The sequence below is a fragment of the Pseudochaenichthys georgianus genome, chromosome 16 (genome assembly GCF_902827115.2).
Source record: "Pseudochaenichthys georgianus chromosome 16, fPseGeo1.2, whole genome shotgun sequence".
Classification (NCBI taxonomy): Eukaryota; Metazoa; Chordata; class Actinopteri; order Perciformes; family Channichthyidae; genus Pseudochaenichthys; species Pseudochaenichthys georgianus.
This window is the reverse complement of record NC_047518.2, coordinates 33187313-33209544: the sequence shown is the minus strand read 5'-3', so window position 1 is coordinate 33209544 and position 22232 is coordinate 33187313. Positions and strand designations below refer to the sequence as shown.

At 39.7% G+C, this 22232-nt stretch overlaps 2 protein-coding genes and 2 long non-coding RNA genes across 5 annotated transcripts; 1 reads left to right on the top strand and 3 right to left on the bottom strand.

Moving 5' to 3' along the window:
• The first annotated feature begins 61 nt into the window (after positions 1 to 61).
• Positions 62 to 7943, top strand: LOC117460491 (uncharacterized). Its single transcript, XR_004553644.2, has 4 exons — positions 62 to 293; positions 875 to 989; positions 6696 to 6756; positions 7545 to 7943. It is a non-coding gene; the product is annotated as an uncharacterized lncRNA (long non-coding RNA).
• On the bottom strand, positions 2102 to 9955 carry rpz (rapunzel). Of its 2 annotated transcripts, XM_034101929.2 has the most exons (4): positions 8897 to 9955; positions 7950 to 8027; positions 5272 to 5359; positions 2102 to 4477 (listed from the first exon to the last, which is right to left on the bottom strand). In XM_034101929.2, exon 4 carries the CDS (start codon positions 4433 to 4435, stop codon positions 3752 to 3754), a length of 684 nt encoding a protein of 227 aa, XP_033957820.1. In that variant the 5' UTR covers positions 4436 to 4477; positions 5272 to 5359; positions 7950 to 8027; positions 8897 to 9955; the 3' UTR covers positions 2102 to 3751. The 2 variants fall into 2 exon arrangements, with proteins under 2 accessions (XP_033957820.1, XP_033957819.1); XM_034101928.2 differs by having other exon boundaries at positions 7950 to 9955.
• Positions 9956 to 10826: 871 nt separating this feature from the next.
• Positions 10827 to 14784, bottom strand: LOC117460858 (uncharacterized). The gene is made up of 4 exons (XM_034102457.2): positions 14191 to 14784; positions 12980 to 13279; positions 12446 to 12536; positions 10827 to 11783 (listed from the first exon to the last, which is right to left on the bottom strand). The coding sequence occupies exons 1-4, from the start codon at positions 14531 to 14533 to the stop codon at positions 11315 to 11317; spliced, it is 1203 nt and encodes a 400-aa protein (XP_033958348.1). The 5' UTR covers positions 14534 to 14784; the 3' UTR covers positions 10827 to 11314.
• Positions 14785 to 21068: 6284 nt separating this feature from the next.
• On the bottom strand, positions 21069 to 21706 carry LOC139435503 (uncharacterized). Its single transcript, XR_011644748.1, has 3 exons — positions 21671 to 21706; positions 21399 to 21567; positions 21069 to 21136 (listed from the first exon to the last, which is right to left on the bottom strand). It is a non-coding gene; the product is annotated as an uncharacterized lncRNA (long non-coding RNA).
• Positions 21707 to 22232: the final 526 nt, after the last annotated feature.

Below are 22232 nucleotides of genomic sequence, written 5' to 3'. Positions count from 1 at the left end.
CGTTGAGAGAGAAAAGGAGAGAGAGAATGGAGGGGGAGAGAGAGAGAGAGAGGCGCAAACGGCAAGAGGTGAAATATGTGGTCGGTTCCATTTTCCTCTCAGTCTCCATGTCAGCACGAAAGGAGGATTCAGTCTCCTCTCGACATCAGAAATAAATATGTTTTGCTTTTCATCATTTCCAAAAAATATTCGACGGATTTTGCCTAAGAGGTCTCTTGCGCTTTTGGTGCTAATGTCTCATTCCCATTATGTGCCTTAGCTGTTGTTCCATCCACGTAGGATCCCAACTTGAGGTAAGACATCGAGAAACTATTGTTATTTTGCCTTTTCAGTGTTAAAATACGATGATTTGATGTATTTATTTGTTTTATCATTACAATGACTGCATCTAAAATAATACATGGCTGTGCTACACAGCTCTGGCGTGAAATACACGTTTGCATTCAGAATGTTATATCATATTCATCATATAAATGTTAATGTGAAGGGATGTGTCAACCACACAGTGTTTATTTATAACTACAGATGTGCCACCTCTCCACCCAGATTTGGAATACATATATTATGTCAGGGTCAATAATGTTCACTAATGTAATCGATAATGTTACATTCAAATCGAAGTTAAAAACGATTTGAGTGTTTGTATGTATTAGTCAAAGGACTTTATGAGTATAGCCTACATAAAACCATCTGCGCGCACACGACGCACCCTGTGAGAGCCTTATCTGAACCTCCCTTCAAAAGAAAAATCATTCGTTTCTCCTCCAAACCACGAAGAGACCCACCCACGTCATCTATGATGGTCTCTTTTAGAATCATGCGCTACACTTTACTCATGATTTTTTTTTTTATAATAAACAATTGTTTTCTTCAGATAGAAATTGATTATCCGAAACGAGCTCGTGTCAGGGAGAGAGAACTGAGCTCAATCACATGGTAGACCTGCTCTGGTGGCTTCAGAGACACTCATCACTCAGTCTGTGGGGCAGGTAAGCACCTTACATCATTGTTTCTCAGTCATCTGCATTTCCACCGCCTGCAATGCACATTGTCTTGTTTCGGTTCCCCAACTCTAAGCTGTCAAACCTGTTCAGCTGGAAAAAGATGAGGGCATTATCCTAGGCCATGTGCCCATTTTAGTTCACCTGAAGCAACGGCTTAGCCCCTCTTTGAGCCTCCTCATCAATTAGTTCTGATTGTCTTTTAGTGTGGACCTTAAGAAGGACGTAGGCTTTAATAGCTTGTCAGTTCTGAGACGCAGGTGTGATGCTTCAGTCCCGAGAGCCCTCGGCGAGTTCTGCGGAAACAGGTGTAATGGTGGAGCAAGCGAAGTACTCACGCCCTCTTGTGTGCACATCAGCAAACTGCACTTTAACGTCCCTTCTTAGACATCAGAATCAGAATACCTTTATTCGTCCCACAGAGGGGACATTTACAAGTAGACATTTTATCTAAAATGATATGCACTTAATATTAATGAAGGTTTCTGATTTTCCAGAAACCAACGACACTAGAATTTGGGCACATAGTATAATAATATACAAGCTCCTTAAAATGTTTACATTGAGAGGAACACACGTTTCAATGAAAGCGAATTAAACTAAAACAAATTACCCCAAAAAAATAGTTTTATAGGTTTATAACAATTGTTTGGCATTTAAATACATTATTCTCTATTTTAATTTCCCTGTTTGGGTTTTCTCCATTATGAGTTTTCTTGTCAGTGGAGAGTACTATTTAAGATTAACGCTTGTTTAGTCGTAGAGGTTTATACTTGTTAGGGGGTGTGTACATTTCTGACGGAAAAAAGGCAGATATTTAATGTTTATATTCCTTTACATTTTCTATTGAGAAACGAGGACATTCTGTACACAATAGCTATACAATATTTTTCCTACCCATACTTGTAACATATCTTTGGCGCTTTTTGATGTTTTTGAGCAATTAATTGGAATTACATTTAGTTAAATATACTATATGACTAAATACAAATGGCCATCCAAAAATGATGTATAATATTTGACTCAGTTGGCGTTTCAGTGAATCCCAGGACGGGATGGGGTTGAGGTCAGGTCTTACATAATTGACAACTCCATATCAGTAATATCCACTCATGTTTATTTATAGTGGTACATATACAACCAGACATCAAAGATTCATAACAAAAAGGCAACATATTCAAAAAAGCCTTGAGGTTCTCATAATATTCCTCCATATCGACAGCATTCTGACTGAGTTCACGTGGCGTAAACTCAATCTGTTGTAACAATAAGAGAGTTGGCGCAAAGCCACAGAACAATAAACCGCTTAGAAGTTATGTGTTGAGGGGATGAGAGTAAAAAGGACTAGCAATGTGTAAAGTATGAAAAACGTAGGGGAAGTAAGGACATGATGATCATCAGATACTATGTTTCACATGTTTAGTTGACCCACCCGGTACTATTGATAACACCCAAAAACAAACACTTACAAAAAGGACTTTAACCACGACTTTGACATATGCACTGTAGTGTATAAACCATTCCGAACATAGTGTTGCACACTGATAGTTAAATGATTAAGATAAAAAAACCTAAATAATACAAAACTTGCACATTTAGGCACGTTGGTCAGATGAGGAATTAAATAAGAGAAAGTGACTTTTAACTTTTGTATAAAATATAAAATGCCAAATAATGGATATTCAATCTTATGGGTCTATTTGGCTCTACAGCAAAAAACAACCAATTTATAATAGTATCTATATATTAAAACCCACTTGGTGCACCTCTTGCACGTTATGGATAATTAAAGAGTGAAAGGGTTCATCCAGTTATATTACACTTTCCTTAAATAGCACATTTAGAAAGTAAATGATCTGTTTATGAATATAAATCAATCACGGAGAGTGACATCATGCATTGTGTATACTGAACTCCATGTATGGAAAACTAACAATCTGTGGCACATGTTTAGGTCATTAAATCATTTATAGTGTGTGATAATGATTATATGATTTCATATCTGGTACATTCATAGCTCTGGAAACTTTGATATCTGTTCCATGTTTTGGTTTGTTTGCTCTTTCTGTTATAACTTGATTGATAGCTCAACCTGTTGAGTTGTTCGACATCTGCATAAAGATGATGTAGCCTTATATAGCTTGGAGGATCTCACGACGCCCTCTAGTGGAGTAACATTGTAATGAAGCTTGTTTCCTGTTCCTCTTTAAACTTGCATGGCCAGGCTCGTTGTCAATGCCAACCAACTTGTAGTGTAATAGAAAAGAAAGTGCATAATGCGGGGGACGCTTTGCAATATCACAAACTGAATCTACATACATTTATGTTAAAGACTGAGTTACAGATGTCTGTGATATCTTGCGTGATATAAAGCCTGTTATGTCACTACATTGCTTTCAGAGTAGATTAATGATAATGCTCCCATGTCCTATTTGTCTTAGTGTTCTCAATCAATTCAAACCACTGTGGTGCTTTCTGAATTCATGACATCACTTTTTTTATATAGCAAATGTAGTAACATAATTTAGAGTTCTTTACCTTGGACAGAACATGCATGCCTGTGACTCAAAGAGCGGAGGAAAGAATGAGGCATATTGTTGCTTTTTCTCACTGGGCTATCAAGCAGTGAACGTAGATGTTATGAAAAGTGCTTACTGGGAGAGAAAAAAGCTAAGAGGACGGAGTTACAGAGGGAATGTGGACATGCGAGTCCTGAATATGAAGGAAAAGCAGCTCCTTCTTCTTCTTCTTCATTTGCACCTGCGAAGAGCCTCCTGCATCTTCTCTTGCACGTGCTCCATTTTCTCGGCCCACTCCTCGGTCAGGCCCTCCTCGTCGTCTCCGATGACGGCGGCGTATCCCATGAGGGCGATGAGGCCAATGCAGAACAGATATGTGAGGCGTGTGCAGAGGCGCTCCATGGTGCGGCGGTCGCCCTGCGAGTGCTTCAGGTACACCTCCAGGATGGGTCTGCTGAAGAGCTTGGGTTTGCCCACCACGCCGTCGTACAGCGTGTGCAGGTTCTGGTCTCCCAAGTCATTGGAATAGCTGTCTTCGAAGTCGCCCTTCTTGCGTTCGCAGTGCTCCGGCCGCGCCTCCACCATCTCCATGAACTTCCTGAACTGGTTCTTCAGGTTCTCCTCCACGCGGCAGTACTGGCCGTCCAGCGTTTCTTTCTTGATCTGAACCAGCGTGTTGCGGTTCATCTGAGAGAGCTCGTCCAGCGCTCGGTTGACTGAGCCAAACTCACGCTTCAGGGTGCGGATGTCCTCGTCGTCGACGTGGTGCAGCACCACCCGGATCAGGGAACCTGCCACGCCAAAAATGGGGTTGACCACCGCTGCTGCTGAGGAGATGGTGGCCACACACTGGAGCACTTTGACCAGGCCCTGTTTCAGCTTAGCCCGGTCCTCAAGGATCTCCTCTTCCATCATGATGTCCCCGCGCTGCAGATGTTGAGGCGCAGATGTGGATGTCTGTGGAGAATATGGGAGAGAAAACATCAGTTTACTATTACTGATGGTTTTAGGATGCTACAGCCAGTCATCAAAAGAAGGCTTTTTGTTGTTTATGGGACACAAAGCATTAAGAGCCATTCCATACATTTTTTACATGAGCTGTTAAGGCCCGTCCACACGGAAGCGTCGCGTGCTTCAACGGAGACGCTTCCCATTCACTTTGAATGGGGTGACGTTACGTTTTGCCGAACTGCATTGTGGTTCCGTCGCTTTGCCTCCATTGCTCGCTTGAAAAGTTGAGAAAACTTTTCAAGCGAGGAAAGGGCCAGCCAATTAAATCATATGCCAGTACAAGCTCTAGCCAATCAAACCGCGTGCTTGTGTGTCCGGGGCGGGAGATTAATGTGATTGGTTGTTGTCGCACGCCAGACGCACGGTGGTGTGGACGTACTGTTAGTTTATCAGTTCTTTATTCAGTTGCTTTGTTATTAACTGTGGATGTTGTGTTAGAAGGAAGTTTGTCTTTTTTGGGAGATATGAATGTTTTTATCACAGTTTACAATAGTATTCTAATGATGATTCCAAATCCTTGACAATTGTATATATCAGATTCATAGAAGAAAGCAAATTAACGCTTTATAATAATTAGTAACTGATTCTCCCAGTTCCTTTCAGACTGATATATTTTCATACTACTTAGACAGATGCATAGTTAATACAAATCTCACAGCAGGTTGACATGATATTCCACCATGGAAAACAAATGATATTGTAAAAAGTCTGATTTGTAACAGTTGAAGAGAGCATCTTACATCAGATTTCCTCTGCTCAGCTAGCACTGGATTCTGGTCCTGCAGTTGCTACAGTAAGAAGGGACACCGGTCCTTATGAGGGTGATTCCTGAAACAAAAGACAGACAAAGATTCAGACACAAGACTCACATGATTCAAATATACCCAACACATTGGATTTTGGCTCATTGTGTCTATGAAACCAGGAAGTGAACAGATTATTCTCCCTTGCTGGTTGCAGCTTTCAGCAGTGAAGGAGTTAACAGCCTCTCCTGTGTGACGGAGCTGTATTCAGCACTCCAGCCTTTCAGCACCAGGCTGCTCTCTGTGTGTTCCTATGGGCTGAGCTGATAGCTCCTCAGCAGCAGGAGCGAGCTAAAGGAGTGACGGCATGTTAAGTTGCTAGCAGCAGCGAATGGACAGAGAGCTGCAGCAGTACACTGGAAAAACAAATGTGCTACAGCTGACTGAGCTGTAAGACTTGTTTATTACCTCACAATAGATACTGTACAGAAAAGGTACATGATTACCAGCAGGTTAAGAGGAGGGATTTGGATGTTTAAAGTAAACTGTATGTGAGCTGCTGAAGGCTACAAGAGGGAGCAGTACAATCTCTTGTTGACACTTGTGTTTGTAAAAACAGCATTATACAGGGGTATTTCCCTACAAACACAAGCACAGTGACATCAGCTACTGAGGTAGATGTGGTTCATGGACTCAGAGCACTGAAAAAGAAAAGAGTGTTTGTGTGAAACACTCTGTTATCTTACACTTCAGAAATGGCTCGGCTGTGTGCTCTGGTACTACAGACACATACCACTGTGAGATAACAAAACACTCCCAAAGATACTAAAAACACAGAGGATGACCACCAGGCTGAGCATGTTCAAACATGACCAGAGACTGAAATGAGGAGACAGGTGTGAGTTTCTGTTTTGTTTTTACAGAATCTATTTTTAAAATACCCATGTCAACCAGAGAGGGCAGTCATTTACCTATGACGACTAAACAGCCATAATGTCCTCCCTCTGATTTCAGCACCATCACTGTGGACTGAAAGAAATGACGCTCAGGAGCAGGATTTAACCCTTTAGATTCTGATTGACTCAAAATGTTGTGTTTAAATGCACAAATCCAACGAAAGAATAGGCACGTTGGTCTTATTCAAACACTGGGGTTGACTACACATAAGTAATGTTATGAAATGTTGTAAGATTCTTCTTAAAATAAAACTAGTGCTCAATATTGTCCTATCATAAACTCGGTCTCTCAGTATTTGTGCTAAAAGACATCTGCTCTGCCCATGCCTCTTTTTTTTGCTTTTTCCCATTATGACTGCAGATAAAATGTGTTTGCTTAATAATTGACAATTCAAAACCAAAAAATGATCAACAAATGTTTACTTCAATGTGTTTTACTTCTATTATGTGTCCTTGTTTTCACAGAGGATGACAGAAACCGCCTCATGTCTCACCAGATGACGGCAGACTGCAGGAGGAGATGCAGGTAATGAAAGGGTTAATTACAGTTAATTTTACCCATTTAAAAATCTTATATTTAATGGTGATATTTTTTCACAGTAGGCCTACTGGTTATTATATTCGATATATCTATATCAACAAGGTGAAGCTTTTGGTGACTTGGACAGCTTCCTGCAGCTTGATATTAATCTGCATTACAAAATAAATGATGTTTAAATGTAATAGTCACCTTCAAAGACATGTCTTAACGAGTTTGCTTGATTAATTTGTGCCATTTTTTTTATTAATCTGAAGACAGTTAAGGATTCATGTTTAATCATATTGGTTTTGTAATTAAGTGAGATTATATTAATAAAGGGTAAATAAACAAAATGCATGTCTTCGTGGGTTAACCAATCACTGATCTGCAGCAACATGGCCTTTAGTGAATTCACTTTCACATCACACCCACATGCATTAGGAAAGTCTTGGCTCAAAATGTTGCATGATTTCAACATTTTTGTGTCTCTATGCTTCAACCACCCATAAGAAAATATAAATGTACAGTTATATTGGGAGAAACATTTGACTTAGTATAAATAAAACAGAGTCTGTCTAATCAGGAAGTGGCAGGCAGCTCTCACCTGCTTCCCTGCAGTGGAGTGGCCATCTTGAATGTTTTCTAAAATAGCAGCAATGCTAGGCTAATCCACATTTACACATTATATTCTTTTGAAATGATTCCCAAAGTGCGTATTTTATGTTTTCATTACTCATTTGAATGATTTCCTCACACTTCTTCATGTTAAATGACAGTTTGCTCTCTTTTTACAGATCAAAGCCTGTTTGGCAGTTGGGACACTTTTACTAAGGAAGTGTACACCCTTGAGGCTGCTGCAGTTTAAACAATAACTATATTAATGAGACTAACATACAACAATGAAGTATCTTCCGGAGTTCTTCTGTTTCGTGAGTACTAAAACAAATAAAACAGCCTCTCTCCTAACAGCTCAGGCAGCTGCCTTCCTCCAGCTATGGCTCCCCCTAGCCGTGCCTCCATGTTTCCTTGTTAATGCACACCATAATGCCCTGACCCACCCTAATCTATTACACAGCAAATACACCAAAATATACCTGAAAACCTCACTTTCTTCTTCTAAATGTGTAGTATATAACCTCCATCTGCCTCTAAGCCAACATTGGGCAGCATTGGTAACAGCAGAAGAGAGGATTTCTTACCTTTTGAGAGTGGCTATGGTTAAACCTCCCTCTCCAAAGTCTCTACTTCGACAGCCTCCTTCTTCTTCCCAGCAATCCCTGCAAAAAAAGGACACTTCCATGTAAGTTGAACATGTAGGGGTGATCAAATTGAACTTGACTCATTTGTAAGAGCCCAGAAAGACCTCAAAACCCAGGAATGGCCATTTTGGAACCAAATATAAATATTCTCCATATTTAAATTTTAAAATGGCATGTTAATGGCATTAAACAGCAAAACCCACTCCTCAAATATACCATGTACCACCCCTATGTTTTCCACTTATTATGGTCCATCCAGTAGTCATACAGTTGATACTGAAGGGCGATTGTTAGTTGGTGCGCAGCTGAACTCTCAGGCGCATTTTGCTGCCTGTTGTACGTTTGCCAAGCCCCAGAGCGTCTTGTAGAGCCTAGAAATAGACCATTGGTTGTATTTATGAATCAATTGGACTCTTTTCTTGTTAACTGGACCAAAAAAACTGGAAGAAAAATATTTTCATGAGCGTAGAATCCAACCAGCCAAAGGGAGCTCTTTGGATCCAAATGGACTTCTCCAAAAGTGCAGGTGCATCCAAAGGCACGGAGAGCCCTTAAAGGCTTCAGGAGGGAAAACAAGTAAGTTTGCCTGACTTAAAAGATAATTATAACAACACTTTTCTTTAAATCTTACAAATTATATAAAAAAATCGAGAGCTACACTCAAATATTTTGGAATTTAAAGTCAATTTTAGAGTAACATGTACCAAATGGTGCAGCTAGCACTACAGACCGTAGAGTAAATACTTTAACGTGTTTAAAACTGTGAATTACTTACATATATTTGTGTTAATACTAGCAGTACTATAACATATCCTCAACAATTGTAATTATGTTCTATTGGACCAACAGAAGCAACCAAAGAGTCAAAACCTGAGCTACAAACGCACCCATTCAGTGCGCCAAGGTAGTCTGGTCCTTTATCCAAACCTGAACAAGCAGTAGTTCAGTCCTGCAGCATAAAAATAGTAAAAGCTCCAGAAAATCCAGTGGATGCTTGTGTGGGGGATGACGATGACGACGGTTGAAGCTGTTTTACCCTAAATAAACCTCTATGCAAATTATGTTGGCAGCTGCCAGCAAAGCGTTAAAGGACAATCCTGTTCCCCTCAGAGCCTGTGATGTCTGTGATGTTTACGTCGTGTATTACAACAACACGTAGTAGCCACAAATATGATGGGTGTCTGCCTCGTTGCGTGTCCAGACCTGATATGAGCCTCCAGCAGGTTAAAGACCCCGTGTCCCCTCTATCTCTTTCCCTGTGAGATGCCAAGATAAGGCAACAGCAACACAACAGAAGCACTGTCCTTGCTATTTGTAGTGGAAGAAAAAATTGAAATGAAAGGCGAGTGAATTCCGTTAGAAATGACAAAGACCTTGTTATATGCTCAGAAACGACCGTCCACAACTCATGCTCGGATGTATTCTTGGTAATGAAAAAAACAGGCGCATGTGTAGCCCATCAGTCAATACACTCCCACAGCCGGAGCTCCAGCCGGACGCGCGCCTGTCCTCATTGTGCTTTTTGCCGCAGCAGCTGTCAAACAGATCATATTTCAAACTGAAGTGCGATGAATAACCTACTCACAGATCATATATGGTGCTGTAATAACCGCACTTGTGCAACATCAGCTGTGAGTCGGTCGGCGGTCAAAATGCGTAATGTTCAGGTTGGACAAACAGCTTCTGTTGCAAGACGATCTGTCTTTTTTTCCTGCTGGTGGCAGGAGGAGTGCTTTGTTGACATCAATAACGATCTCTGCAGGCAGTGAGTATACACAGAACAAGAGAGAGGTGTGGGTACAAATACATCAAAATACTCCTATTAACGTTAATTATATTGAAGGCCTATTTGGGTAAAATATATAGCACTGAGCATACTGTATTGTTGTAATTGACATTACACAAGCCTAATATTGTCGGATTTCATTAAATGTGTGAATATTTTAAAATGAAAATAAATATATGGAAATACTGTTTGTCTTTATTGTGCGGAATTTCCAGAAAAAGATACAAAGAAAGCTTTATTTAATCAGGGGTCATTTTGCTTATTTTTTATCTGAAGTGGCATGTTGCCACAGAAGCTGTTACATTAGTACATTAGTTTTAGAGGGCCTCAGAATGTATTCAATCATATGATAGTAAAAAAAAGTAATGGTATGATATGCTAAAAGTATAGTACATTTCTACTGATATTATCGACATACTATCAAGTAAGTAAGACATACTATGTTTTTTTTAATATATATATATTCCACATACTATACGGTTTTTTTCCCAGATATTTTCAACATACTATACTAAGACTTTTTTTCCGGCAATTTAAGCTATGTTTTTTTGTCATTTATTCTACATATGATACCATCATTTATTTTGTTTAAATTATTAGAAACACTATATTATACGTTTTTTTTTTTTAAGTTGTGACATACTATACTTTGGCCTTTTCATTATGTTTTTGACATACTAATCTATAACTTAAATCAACATGCTATATTACTTTTCTCACATTTTCATATTTTTTGACATGCTTTCCTTTTATAATTTTCTCATATTTCTGTGCCACTATCCTATGACATCCTGTAGCCTACTACTTTCTTTCCTCTCTTTCGACACAATACTCGGTCGTTTTATCTGATAATTCACTTATTTATTACAAACATCCTAAAAAAGCCAGTGAAGTATGTCCTCATTAGACAAGTAATTTTAAATGTCTTTTAGAAATGTCAAAGTATTTTACATCATGCCATTAAAAGACTATCGAACAATTGCATTTAAATTATGTTTAAAAAAAAATAAGCAAACAAACTAGTCTTCCAGTATTTGTTATTTTTTATTTACACAGAAATGTTAAGCACATAATTTGAGCACTACCTTCATTGTAGTTACATATGTTTGACTCCAGGGGCGCTATATTAATGCAGATGCTGTTACATGAGTACTACTTATAAAAAGCTTTACATCGCCCCAGAATATATTAATTTAATCACTTGCAGTCATACTTTCCCACAGGCATGCAATGCAGCATACTAAAGCATGTTATAATGAAGAAAATAATAAAAGGGTGATCAATTTGAATCTAAGTGACATAAATGCACTGTTGATTTTAGGGTTAGTGGCAGAATTCAACTATGAAGAAAAACACAGATTAATGATTTCAAACATTAGGGTGCATACTATTTGAATCATATCAGAAGACCTGAGACCAATATCAACATCAGTACAAACCGTCAAAAATAGTATTTTTACTTTACACAATGAAATCAATATTTAGATCATAGAAAATGTATCAACAGCTTCCCTGTCTCTCAGCTGCACATGATGCCTCCACTGTTAGAGTGGGACCCTCCCCTGCTGGGTCCCAGTGTTTCTCTGGACGGCTCCACGTTCTGGAGGTGAGGGTACTGTGTGGGCTCCGTCTGGTGGTCAGCATTTTTTCGGGCATAGTACTTCCTGGATGCGGTGCTCCACGCCTCCCTCTGCAGTGACTGAGACTCTTCAGTCAGCGACCTCCTTCCCTCATCGACAAAAGAGATCGGCTGGGAAAACTGGTTATCGGTAATGTGGGCGAAGGGGCCAGACCTTTGGGGGAAAGGGGCTGACCGTGAAGGGAGGAAGTTGGGCCGTGGGGGGAAGGGGCCCGAGCGTGAGGGGTTTGCCTGCTGGCGGGCTACTTTCCGGGCATAGTAGCGTTTGGAAGCTGCTCTCCAGGCGGCCCTCTTCAGTCTCTGAGCCTCCTCCTCCCGCTCAGATGTTGGCACGCCCTGATTTCTGTTCCTGAGGAGGTCAGAAAGGATCACACAGATTCGTTTTTTTAACCCTTATCCATCCTGTTATGTGACATAACATATAATGTCATCATTTCTTTTTTTAATGTTTTAATAATAGTTAAAAGATTAGCCGAATATCCAATTAGTGGATCAAGAGAAAACAAATCGATAACTGCAACAATGGAGTCATCATTTAAGTTATTAATCAAATAGAGTAAAAAAAGTAATGTGTAAGGATTTTTTTAAATGTTATAACTTTGGGTTCTGTAATAAATAAACATTCATGGTAAACATCTTCTCTTGTTTACAGTCTACTATTGAACTGTCCTATCTAATAGAGGCAACAATGCCCAATACATATGGATACATTGAAATAAGAGAAATAAAAAAGGAATTTGAAAAGTGTCTTTCAAATTGAGATGGGAAAGTGTTTGTATAAATTATTCATGAAATATCAGTATTGAAAATAGTCCTCAAGTACCACAGTTGAACATGCTGATTTTAAAAAGTAAAACTATGAACTATTAAAAACAGAAGTATACAGAATATAGTTGAAATAATTATCCAAAGGAAGAAAAATGCAGGGACTTGGGGTTGACTTCTAGGTACAAATCTAAATTAGTTAAATTGTCTTATATTCATTTGGCTAATCTGAATTAATTAACTCACCTGAGGTCTTCTTCGTGAGGATTGTAATGTCCTCCTGGTTCTGCATGAGGTCTCTCCCCAAACGTTCTTCTTTCTGTGTTCTCCATTTTGTCTTAAGGGATCAGAAGGAATAAACAATTTCTCAGTCATACAACGCCACAGACAAAGACAGATCACAGAGCTGGGTCTTATTTGAAAATAATTCATAACTTTGCATAATCTCAAAGAAATACAGTTTTTAAAAATCCACTTTGCTAAACATATTTTTTACAATAAGCCAACATTCTTGAATGCAATAGTGAGGAGTGCTATCCCTATTTAATACAAATGTAATAGTTTAAATTAAGCTACAGTCAGGAAATATCTGACTAGAGAGTCATGTATTATTTCAAGTAATCAAGTATTTTGATGCCAATACTTGATTATTTGGAAGTCTGATGCCCAGTGTTACAAAACGTGGCATTGGTGCAACATAAAACAAGCATGAATTGAGAGTTCATTTTGATTATGTAACGTTGTAAATATTCACGTTAAATAGGATAAAAGGTATTTTACCTTTTTCAGTTGGGCTCTCATTTTCGTGACACTGACTGCCTGTGCTCTCCTGATGCTCCTCGAATCTCTCGTCACTAATTTCCCAGTTTATTAAAACTGTGTCGATATCACACGGCTCCTCTTTGATGACGAGGCTGCTGGGAGATGTAGGGAGATTCCTGGCTTCGTCGAACACACCTGAAGTCTCTGAGGAGTGGGATGTGCAGGACTGGTCCAGACCCACTCTGCTGGGGGAAGATGGAAGAGCCGACTCGTGGCTTTGGGAGGACACGTGTGAGGGGGGTCTGGCAAAAAGACCCACTGTGAAGAAAAACAGCCATATTGTTTATATTTGAAAATATGATCCGGAGCTTTTCACAGTTCTCAGACAATGCAGGTGTCAAGCCCAGTCTGTAAATAAGATAGGGGTAGCACCTCTAAACTTTCCACAAATGGGAGAAGTAAGGTTGGATAAAGTAAAAAAAACGTGAATTAAATATTATAAAAAACATCTAAAGACTGCCCTGAAGTTTAGGTTGCCTTCCTCTTAATGAGTTTATCTCACAAAAAATAAATAAAAGGCTTTTTCTATTTTATTTTATTCAGCAGTTTTTTATCAAAAGTCCCATTTCTTTCAAAAATGTCCACGTCATGTGACAGGGATTCCAAGTGCAACCTGATCCATAGTGATTGTATGTTGAATATTCATACTACAGTAGTTATTATTATTTTATTTTATTATTATTTTAACCATGAATCTAAGACTTACAACAGCAAAGTATGGTGGCTCTGAAGGTCAAAACACAACACACGTGTACTCCAATACATTTGGTTTAATAATGTGGAATATAAACACATTAATAAGACTTTAGTGACACTTGGAGTATCATTCACAAGCTTCTCTGCAGCACACAAAGTAATTAAAACTAGCTGCACCTTAACCAGCTTGGATATCACTTTAATGCATCAATAATTATAATCAAAACACAATATATTACTCCGAAATTAGCACATCTGCATAATAAGTACTGTGCTTTAAGTACTTTTGGATGCTTATACTTTTGTATGTTTACACTTCTGTATATTTACTAGAGTAACCTTTTGATTGCAGGATTTTTATACTTGTCACAGAGTATTCCTACATTTAGGTGCTTCTAATTTTACAAGATCTGAGTACTTCTCCCCCCTCTGGTGTTACTTTAAAACTCGAATATGAACTTGTGTTTACTTACATATGTCACACTCCTGCTGCTCTGCTCTCTTCTCAGGGTGGTTGCAGCTCTGTGGTTCACCGGAGGACTGAGACCCCAGGAGGCTGTGCTCTTTTCCAAACCCCCCGCAGGTGCATCCGGGTGTTTGAAGCTCCTGCTCGACCTCCGTCAGCCTGACCTGCAGTCGCTCGATCTGTTTGTCCCTGTCGGCCACCGTCAGCTGGTACTCCCGAGACCTGGCGCTGTTGACACCGTACAGCACGTTTATTATCGAGTCCACTGCCAGCCTGATGGCGTTTTCCACCACAAGAGCTTCCTCATCGTGCATGTGTGGGTACATAGTCTTGTTTTTGACCAAATTCATCTTCACTATCAGGTTAGCAAATCTGTTAGGAGAGCGTCAAAGAGGATCAGACGCTGAGCTCGATGAGACACCGTGCACAAACGCTGCTTAAAGGTAATAAAGTCCCATTAAAAACTAGATGTAAAGGCTTTCCCGTGGTGTAAACAAGCGTCAACACTACAGATGTGTCTTTCGCTAACGTTGAATCCGGTTGAATCAGCAACACTGGTGACTAACGGTTTGCTTCCTGTGTCGTGTACTTCTTCGGCACATCGCAGTCTCACACAGCACCCCCTGGTGGGTCGTATGACTGCTCATACTGGTATTACAGAGCCTTATTAGTGATTGTATGGACATAAACACTATTGGTATTCATTGATAATTGAATCATTGAATCATTGTTTTGCATCACATGCTCCAAACAATCAACATAATAACTCAGAAGTGTAAGGTCACCCTCCAGCAATCATCAAAAATACATGATACAATACAAGCACCTCCAGAAATACTGATAGACTGATTGAAATTATTATTTATTGATCTCCTTGGGAAATTATATATCCTGAGCAGCTTCAAAACAGTACTTTCCTCTCAAAATACATGTGTAGTTTATTCTCATCGTTTATCTTCTTTAATAAGTGAAGATAAAGTAAAATCACAGGCAGGTGTGTGTGTGTTTAAAGTCAGCAGTTCAAACCACACACATTCAGGTCATTACATTCTGCGGTCAGTGTTGCTAATGTGTCAAGTCACGTGTAACGAATGTAAGTAAGCCAAAGCAGAGGGAGTGTATACAACAATGAAATGCAACTGGTTCATCTATGATGCAGGACATTCAAACCATAAAACACACACATACTTGCAAAATAAAAAGTGCTATCTGGGACAGCTCAAACGTGTGTATGCGGGCCAGGGCCGTTTCTTCCCATAGGCGGACTATGCGGGGGCATAGAGCCCCCGCGGCCACTAGGGGGCCCCAAAGCTGAAAGTATTTTTTATTCATCCGAAAAACTAAAAAAGTGTAATTCATACACACAAAGATGAACACAATTAGTAGAAGCGGGAGGGCTGAAGCATAGCTTGTGGAAAGTAGCCCTCCCGTGCATCATCCTAATACAGCGGCATTATTGCGTCAAAAACGTATAGAAATGAAGGAGTACAAAGAAATTAAATAAAAGTTAGGGCAGGAAAACAATAAATTATGCATATATATACGAAAACTAGATATAGGGTCATTTTCTGCACATGTCAATAGCAGTTTCAACTATATTTTTTTGGAAATTAAAATACTATATATAAATATATACATAGGTACACATGTACTTGGCAAATTCATAATAATAATAATATATGCATAATTGCATATAAACATTGTGAACACTTATTTTCAAGACTTGAAGATGAAGTCCATTTGCCTATCCTTCTGGACAAAAATCTCTATTACTTTTTTGTAAAAGTCCTCCTTATCTTCTTGTAGTTTCAAAAGTCTATCATAAATCTAATCGATAGATTTATGATAGACTTTTGAAACTACAAGAAGAAAATTATAAAAGTAGGGTATTGTGTATTGTGGATATTATCCGGCTGAACAAAACGTGCATTTATCTAACAGGTACGTTTCCCACAGATCTTATTTCCAGCTATTTTCTAAAATCCTATGGAGAAATATCATTGCTTTTTTGGGGAGGGAAGCCATGCGCAGCTTATTTCCTGGTTTTAGGACGCGTCTCTCGTCTCCTCTTCACACACCACACTTTCCGCGGCACACGTACTTACAGCCAATCAGCTCTGAATTATGTGAGATGACGTATGGTGGGGATGGCAGCTCTATGCCCCTATGGTCATTATTTTTTTTGCCACACACATTAAATAGGAAAATACTCTGAGCATGCGCAGTGTAGTTTTTATAGTCACCGTTCACTTAGACAGTGAGAGGGAGAGGCATGATCGGGTTTTGTTCCACATGGCTGACAGCCAATGAGTGACGTCTGAGAAAGATGAAAAATGTAAATTAAACGAAAATGCTGCATCTCTTGCATTTATTGAAGTAGAGGAGCCTTATTGTTTACCTTTTTAATATCATTTTTTGTAATTTTCAATTGCTTGGTTTTCGTGAAATTAGCCTGTTTTCCTATTAAAGTGTAACAGATTGATGCATCTCCACAGATCATCTTAAAGGCTTCGTAATCCCCCCCATTGTTGTTAAAAAACTGTCAAAACTAGGGCCCCCAAACAGCATCTTGCATAGGGCCCCCAAAAAGCTAGACACGGCCCTGATGCGGGCACACAAGCCTCAAGACTGATATTATATTTTCCTGCAATGCAATATAAAGCCATTATAGTCAGACACATTTGGATGAACCAACTCTCATCTTCTTGCAGGGAATCAACAATTTGCTGCTTCATCTGGATATTAAAACAGGAGCAAAGCCTTCTGCTGTTTTGTTGAGAATGCAGTATCATTACAGTAACACGGTGGTGGGATGTCCTCCACAGGACTGTTTGGTAAACTGCACTCTGGGCTCTGGGTCGGATCCTCACAGCCAGAGTCTGCACAGCTGATGTTTAGGAAATCTTCAGGTGGAGAGGAGGCAACTTCTTTCTCTCCAACGGCGAGCCCCCACACAGAGGAAGGGAGCTGGGTGTAAGACGTGTCCCCTGGATAGATCATGGAGGGGAAGCCTCATTCACACCGGTGTAGGAGTCGGGAGGACTGATAATTTATTCCGGCAAATTACTCAGACCTACTAATTGACCTAACAGAAGTTATTGAGTCTATGTAAGTTTACTGCTTGGCTCAGATCTACCAACGTCAAATCTCACCTCTATTAACTCCTGGAGAACCAGGTTCAATTAACTGCTGTTTCAATTCAGACGACCCGCTAAATCTGTTTAAGCGATCCCGAAGGATTTTGATATCGGTAATGAGGTGTGGCCCTACCTAATTGTGAGTGTGGCAGTGTGCAATCTTACCTTTTAAGCAGGAGAGAGAGCGCAGATGTATTTTAAGTTGTCCCAATCCAAAAGGTGGGATCAGTTTATTTGAAGAAAAATTGGTCCACACTTATTCAGGGTTTCTACCTTCTCTCGTTACAACATGACAATCCTACAAAACATATCATGCTGTGGTCATGTTCTAATATGCAACCCTAATTCACAGTTTTACATTTATTACACTAAATTGTAACTTCAACTGCCTAATTCCGTTGTGATATTTAAATCTCCCAATAGAATTTAGAGGCATCTCCTTATAAACGACCGGTGGTAATAAAAAGCACATTCAAACTTTCATTCACCAAATCAATTAATTTGCTCATTTCCACATTCGTATATTTCAACTAGTCCCGCATGAATTCGGAGGACCTTTCCTCACAGGTGGCAGGGTACTAACTTTCAACAAACATCAATTCATTCCACAAAGAAATTCACTCCGCATTCAACAAAGAAATTCGAGAGATATTTACCAAGTTTGAGAGAACCTTACCGAGAGCAAAAACCCAGCTCAAAAACAGGATATAAAAACCTAAAGACACCTCTTCCATACCCATATTTGTGGAAACTGGGCATGGCCTCTGATGTACAGGACTGGACATGACCATACATATTCTATAGCTATGGCATAAGACACACCTTCCCATGTTTGTGTAAAAAGGTCATGACCTCTAGTGTGCAGGACTGGAAAATATTATTCTCGGCTATGGCACAAACACCATTTTGGGGCCTCAGTCTATTTCTCCTTAAGTCAGGAGCCCCCCTCCCTGTGTACTGCTGTGGGTTAAGAGGGAAGAAACTGTCTCTCTTCTCTTATCAGTGACACCCATAAACCATAATAGGCCTCAATCTGAATTTAGCAAACTACTTGTGTTTTGTTTATACTGTAAATATAGAAAATCATAAAATATGAAGCATTTTCATTGTGGGTTATACAAGAATATATGTGATTATATTAACTTTCGTTTTAAGTATTCAACCAGTGGCGGCCGGCCCATAGGGGCGCTAGGGGCACCGCCCCACCTCTTGCCAGATACAAAAAAAAGAAAAAAAAAATCTCGTTTAAAAATTGTGTTACGATGTCTAAAGTTACTGATAAATCATCATTAGTTTATCATTACCGGGCAGAGCCCCCGAGCCAAACAGCAGCAACCAGCACGTTGCAAAAGTCTCAATAGTAAACTGTGCCGCCGAAACATAATTTCAGCCAATCAACGCCGTCAAATATTTTGGTCACGTGGGCGCTCACGTTGGCACCCATGTTGCTTACGTGCGTTGACGTGAGTTGTTTTTTAGACTCGTGAGTGACCAAGGTGACGCAGTATTTGGATGAGAATGGTGTGCAGGTGGAGTCGCCGGAACCTCGGTCCGCCCAAGAGCTACTCTCCAATCCTTTTGAAAGGAGAAGTTTGGGAGATAAATTGATACTTAAAGACCTTGGACCGGACCAACCCGATTTGTATATATCACAGCAAGCTCGTGAAAAAGACAAAACGTATCAACAAGGCTTCTCACATGGCTAGCTGGATGCAAACAGGTAAATGCTATCTTTTGTTTCACATGCTTGCTCTTCAAACAGCCGGGGACAGATACGATCTGTTCAGAAACTAGACAAAAGTTAAACAAGTACAAACCACAGACTGTCTGTGTCATGGAGAATACAGTCGCTGGTTTATTTATGTCTGTAGGCCGTTGTTGTGAGTGTGGACGGCCGGAGCATATATAGCGTTAGCTTAGCCAAGCTACATTCAGGAAACAAGCATTCTAAAAGGTTTTTCGCCTGCCGTCTGTCTGCAGACTTGTCAAAGCATTAATTCATGGTTGTTACTAACCGGTATCAGTATGTTATTACGTCGGCATCATTTAGAAACGTGTATTACAATTTAATCACGGTAAAATATGTTCATGTTGTTGTAGTTGTAGCTCCCGAGCCAGCGCGTCTTGTTTGAATGATGCGAGTAAACACAGCTGGCAGCTGCGGTGAAACTCGAGCGACTAGAGCGATGGGATAGGAGCGTTGAGAGCGAAGCGAATATTCGCATCGCGTCCGGTGTTCCGGTTTAACTGGTTCCCCGATCAACTGGTTGACAGATGTGGCCTTCGACTGAAATACACATTTCGATCGCTTCTTCTGTCGTTTACATCTTGGTCTCGGCAAACAATATTAGGAATCCAATATTAGGAATCCTCTATTCAAACTACATAATATTCAGTGTCCATCGACATAAAAATAACAAAAAAGTTCATGCTGGACTCAAACCCGAGTCCCAACAGCAAAAGTCACTCCAGCCCTGCACGTTATGAGTTAATAACCAAGATTAATGACCCATCAGCATTTTAAAGTCTAAATATCCCTGCACATGCAGCAATGACATTTCTGCTGCTATCTTTGCAAAACGAGTTAACAGTCACATTTGATCTGGATGAGTGCTGCAGAATGCCGTTTTTATAAGGGATGTATGTGTGTGTCTTTCATATTAAACATGATCGCTGGTAGATAGCCACAGAAGATGTAACACAGTTTAATCTGGGCGGATCCCATTTTCCCTGGGCGAATCACAGTTTCCCTGAGAGGATCACAGTTTAACACAGCTGAAGACTTCTCCACGCTGCTTTCAAACTCTGAGTAAACAACGTACGTTTCACTGGGAGGCTGTCTGAAGGTGTACACATGTCTCAGATGGACTTGGCATCACATTAGGAACGATATTCAGTGATAATTCGGGCAACAATAGCTGGTTTTAAGGATTTATTCGAGCGGATCACAGTTTAACACAGCTGAAGACTTCTCCACGCTGCTTTCAAACTGTGAGTAAAGAACATGTGCTTCACTTGGAGGCTGTCTGAAGGTGTACACAGGTCTCAGATGGACTTGGTATCACATTAAGAACGATATTCAGTAATAAGTCTGCCAACAATAGCTGGTTTAAATGATTTATTGGAGCTCGCAATGTTTTGAACAGACATCCCCAGTCAACTCGTTTTTCTTTTTGTAGTCCTCGCTGTTCGCGTCCGGATATCGCCATCGTAACCACAACCTCACACACTGGGACTGAATGTGCCTCAAAGTGTTCCTATCCAGCCAAATATACCAAAAGATGTATGTAAACGACAGAAGAAGCGATCGAAATGTGTATTTCAGTCGAAGGCCACGCCTCCACATCTGTCAACCAGTTGATCGGGTTTCGGCACAACAATCACATCATCGGTTGTCAAGATCTCCTCAGTTTTGTATGCTAACACATACTTGCCTTTAGGTGAAAGCCATTCCTAAAAAATCAGAAGCATGGAGATACATTAGGCGTGATAAAGTCATTTTCACTGAAACATGTAGTAAACGTACAGCTAATGTTAACATTAATCACAATTATATATTCATAATTAATACTTTGGATCAATTGAGTTGATATTTTTTAGCCATATTGCAATGTTGTCTGTTGGTCAGTAAACCACGAAAATATCTGATATTTCACATATCCATGGTGGACTAAAGGTAATCCCTAATGATCCCCTGACTTTTCATCCAGGTCAAAATCTTATTTATTTAATCCACAACTTGGGTGTACATGACTCCAACAGCCACACACAGCGGGACCAGAGATTTGATCAAAATGACGAATGTGTTATCTTGTTCTGAGAAAGTGTAATGAAATAATACAGAATTAGTAAATCATACTACAGAGATGACTGTAAGTCTATAAGGGGGCTGGTGAATCTTTTGCATTATTCTACAAAGCTATTGATACAGATCTTTGAGACTCAGACTCAAGTTATTCATAAAATATACACATAGCGCAATACAGCTAAGAGCAGACTTAACATGTACAATATATCTGAATATCAGTGACAGTCAGTGCTGCAAAACCTTTGTGATACTGAAAGAGTGTCATGTCACCTTCTTCTGCTTCAGTTTTCCAGCATGTCGATGGACTCCATTTACTCCAAATTCCATCATAATCAGCATGATTAGTTTTAGATCTCACTTTAATGCAATATGTAGCACCTGGTTTAAGTTCAGACCTTGGAATCGGTTCATACATCTTTTGTGAAGTAGCTTCAAGGGTCTGGGGAAGGGTTAAAGCAATACAACAAATGAATCATTTTTAGATATATCCTACAGTATAGCAAAACATGTTGTCAAAGTATTATTTATGATACTGGTCTTACCTTGCTCTCAGTGCTTTGAGATCTTTGAAGTAAGAGTTCAAAGTCAAAGGCAGTTTGAGGTACATGTGATCTTCGTACCCACTTATCCAGGTGATGTTGAAAGTCTCTGGTGTTTCTTCGACCTCAGGTTTATGCGGTGGTGTCGGCTGAACTGATTACAAACACATTTATAAAAACATAAACTATGTTAATGCTTCCAATACAACCCATTTTGTAACACAGCTATTTCCTATTATTTGATGTTGGTATCTCTCCCTAATATAAGTAATGTACTGTAAAATATCCTAGTTTCTTGATGTTCTGTAATGTTCGAATATCACGCAGGCATGTTTGAAAAAAGACATCAACACACATATGGGTCACTCTAGCATCAGTTATAAGTTACAATAAACTCATACTTACTGTGATCAGATGGATTAAATGTCTCTGTTACAGGATGACAGCCAGATTCATGACAAAGAGCTATGTCATAATAATAATCACTGCCAGTGCCTATATATAAGCCTTCCATTACTTTACAGACACAACTGTATGATTTCTCTCCACAAGTGGACAGTGGTCA

What these genes read in the sequence shown, in the direction of transcription:
- rpz (XM_034101928.2), bottom strand. Translation starts at nt 4,435, where the DNA reads ATGATGGAAGAGGAGATCCTTGAGGACCGGGCTAAGCTGAAACAGGGC.
- LOC117460858 (XM_034102457.2), bottom strand. Translation starts at nt 14,533, where the DNA reads ATGAATTTGGTCAAAAACAAGACTATGTACCCACACATGCACGATGAG. An exon ending in GCAGCAGGAGTGTGACATAT is followed by an intron (nt 13,280 to 14,190) that starts GTAAGTAAACAC and finishes TTTTCTTCACAG; the next exon opens with TGGGTCTTTTTGCCAGACCC. An exon ending in CCTCACGAAGAAGACCTCAG is followed by an intron (nt 11,784 to 12,445) that starts GTGAGTTAATTA and finishes TGACCTCCTCAG; the next exon opens with GAACAGAAATCAGGGCGTGC.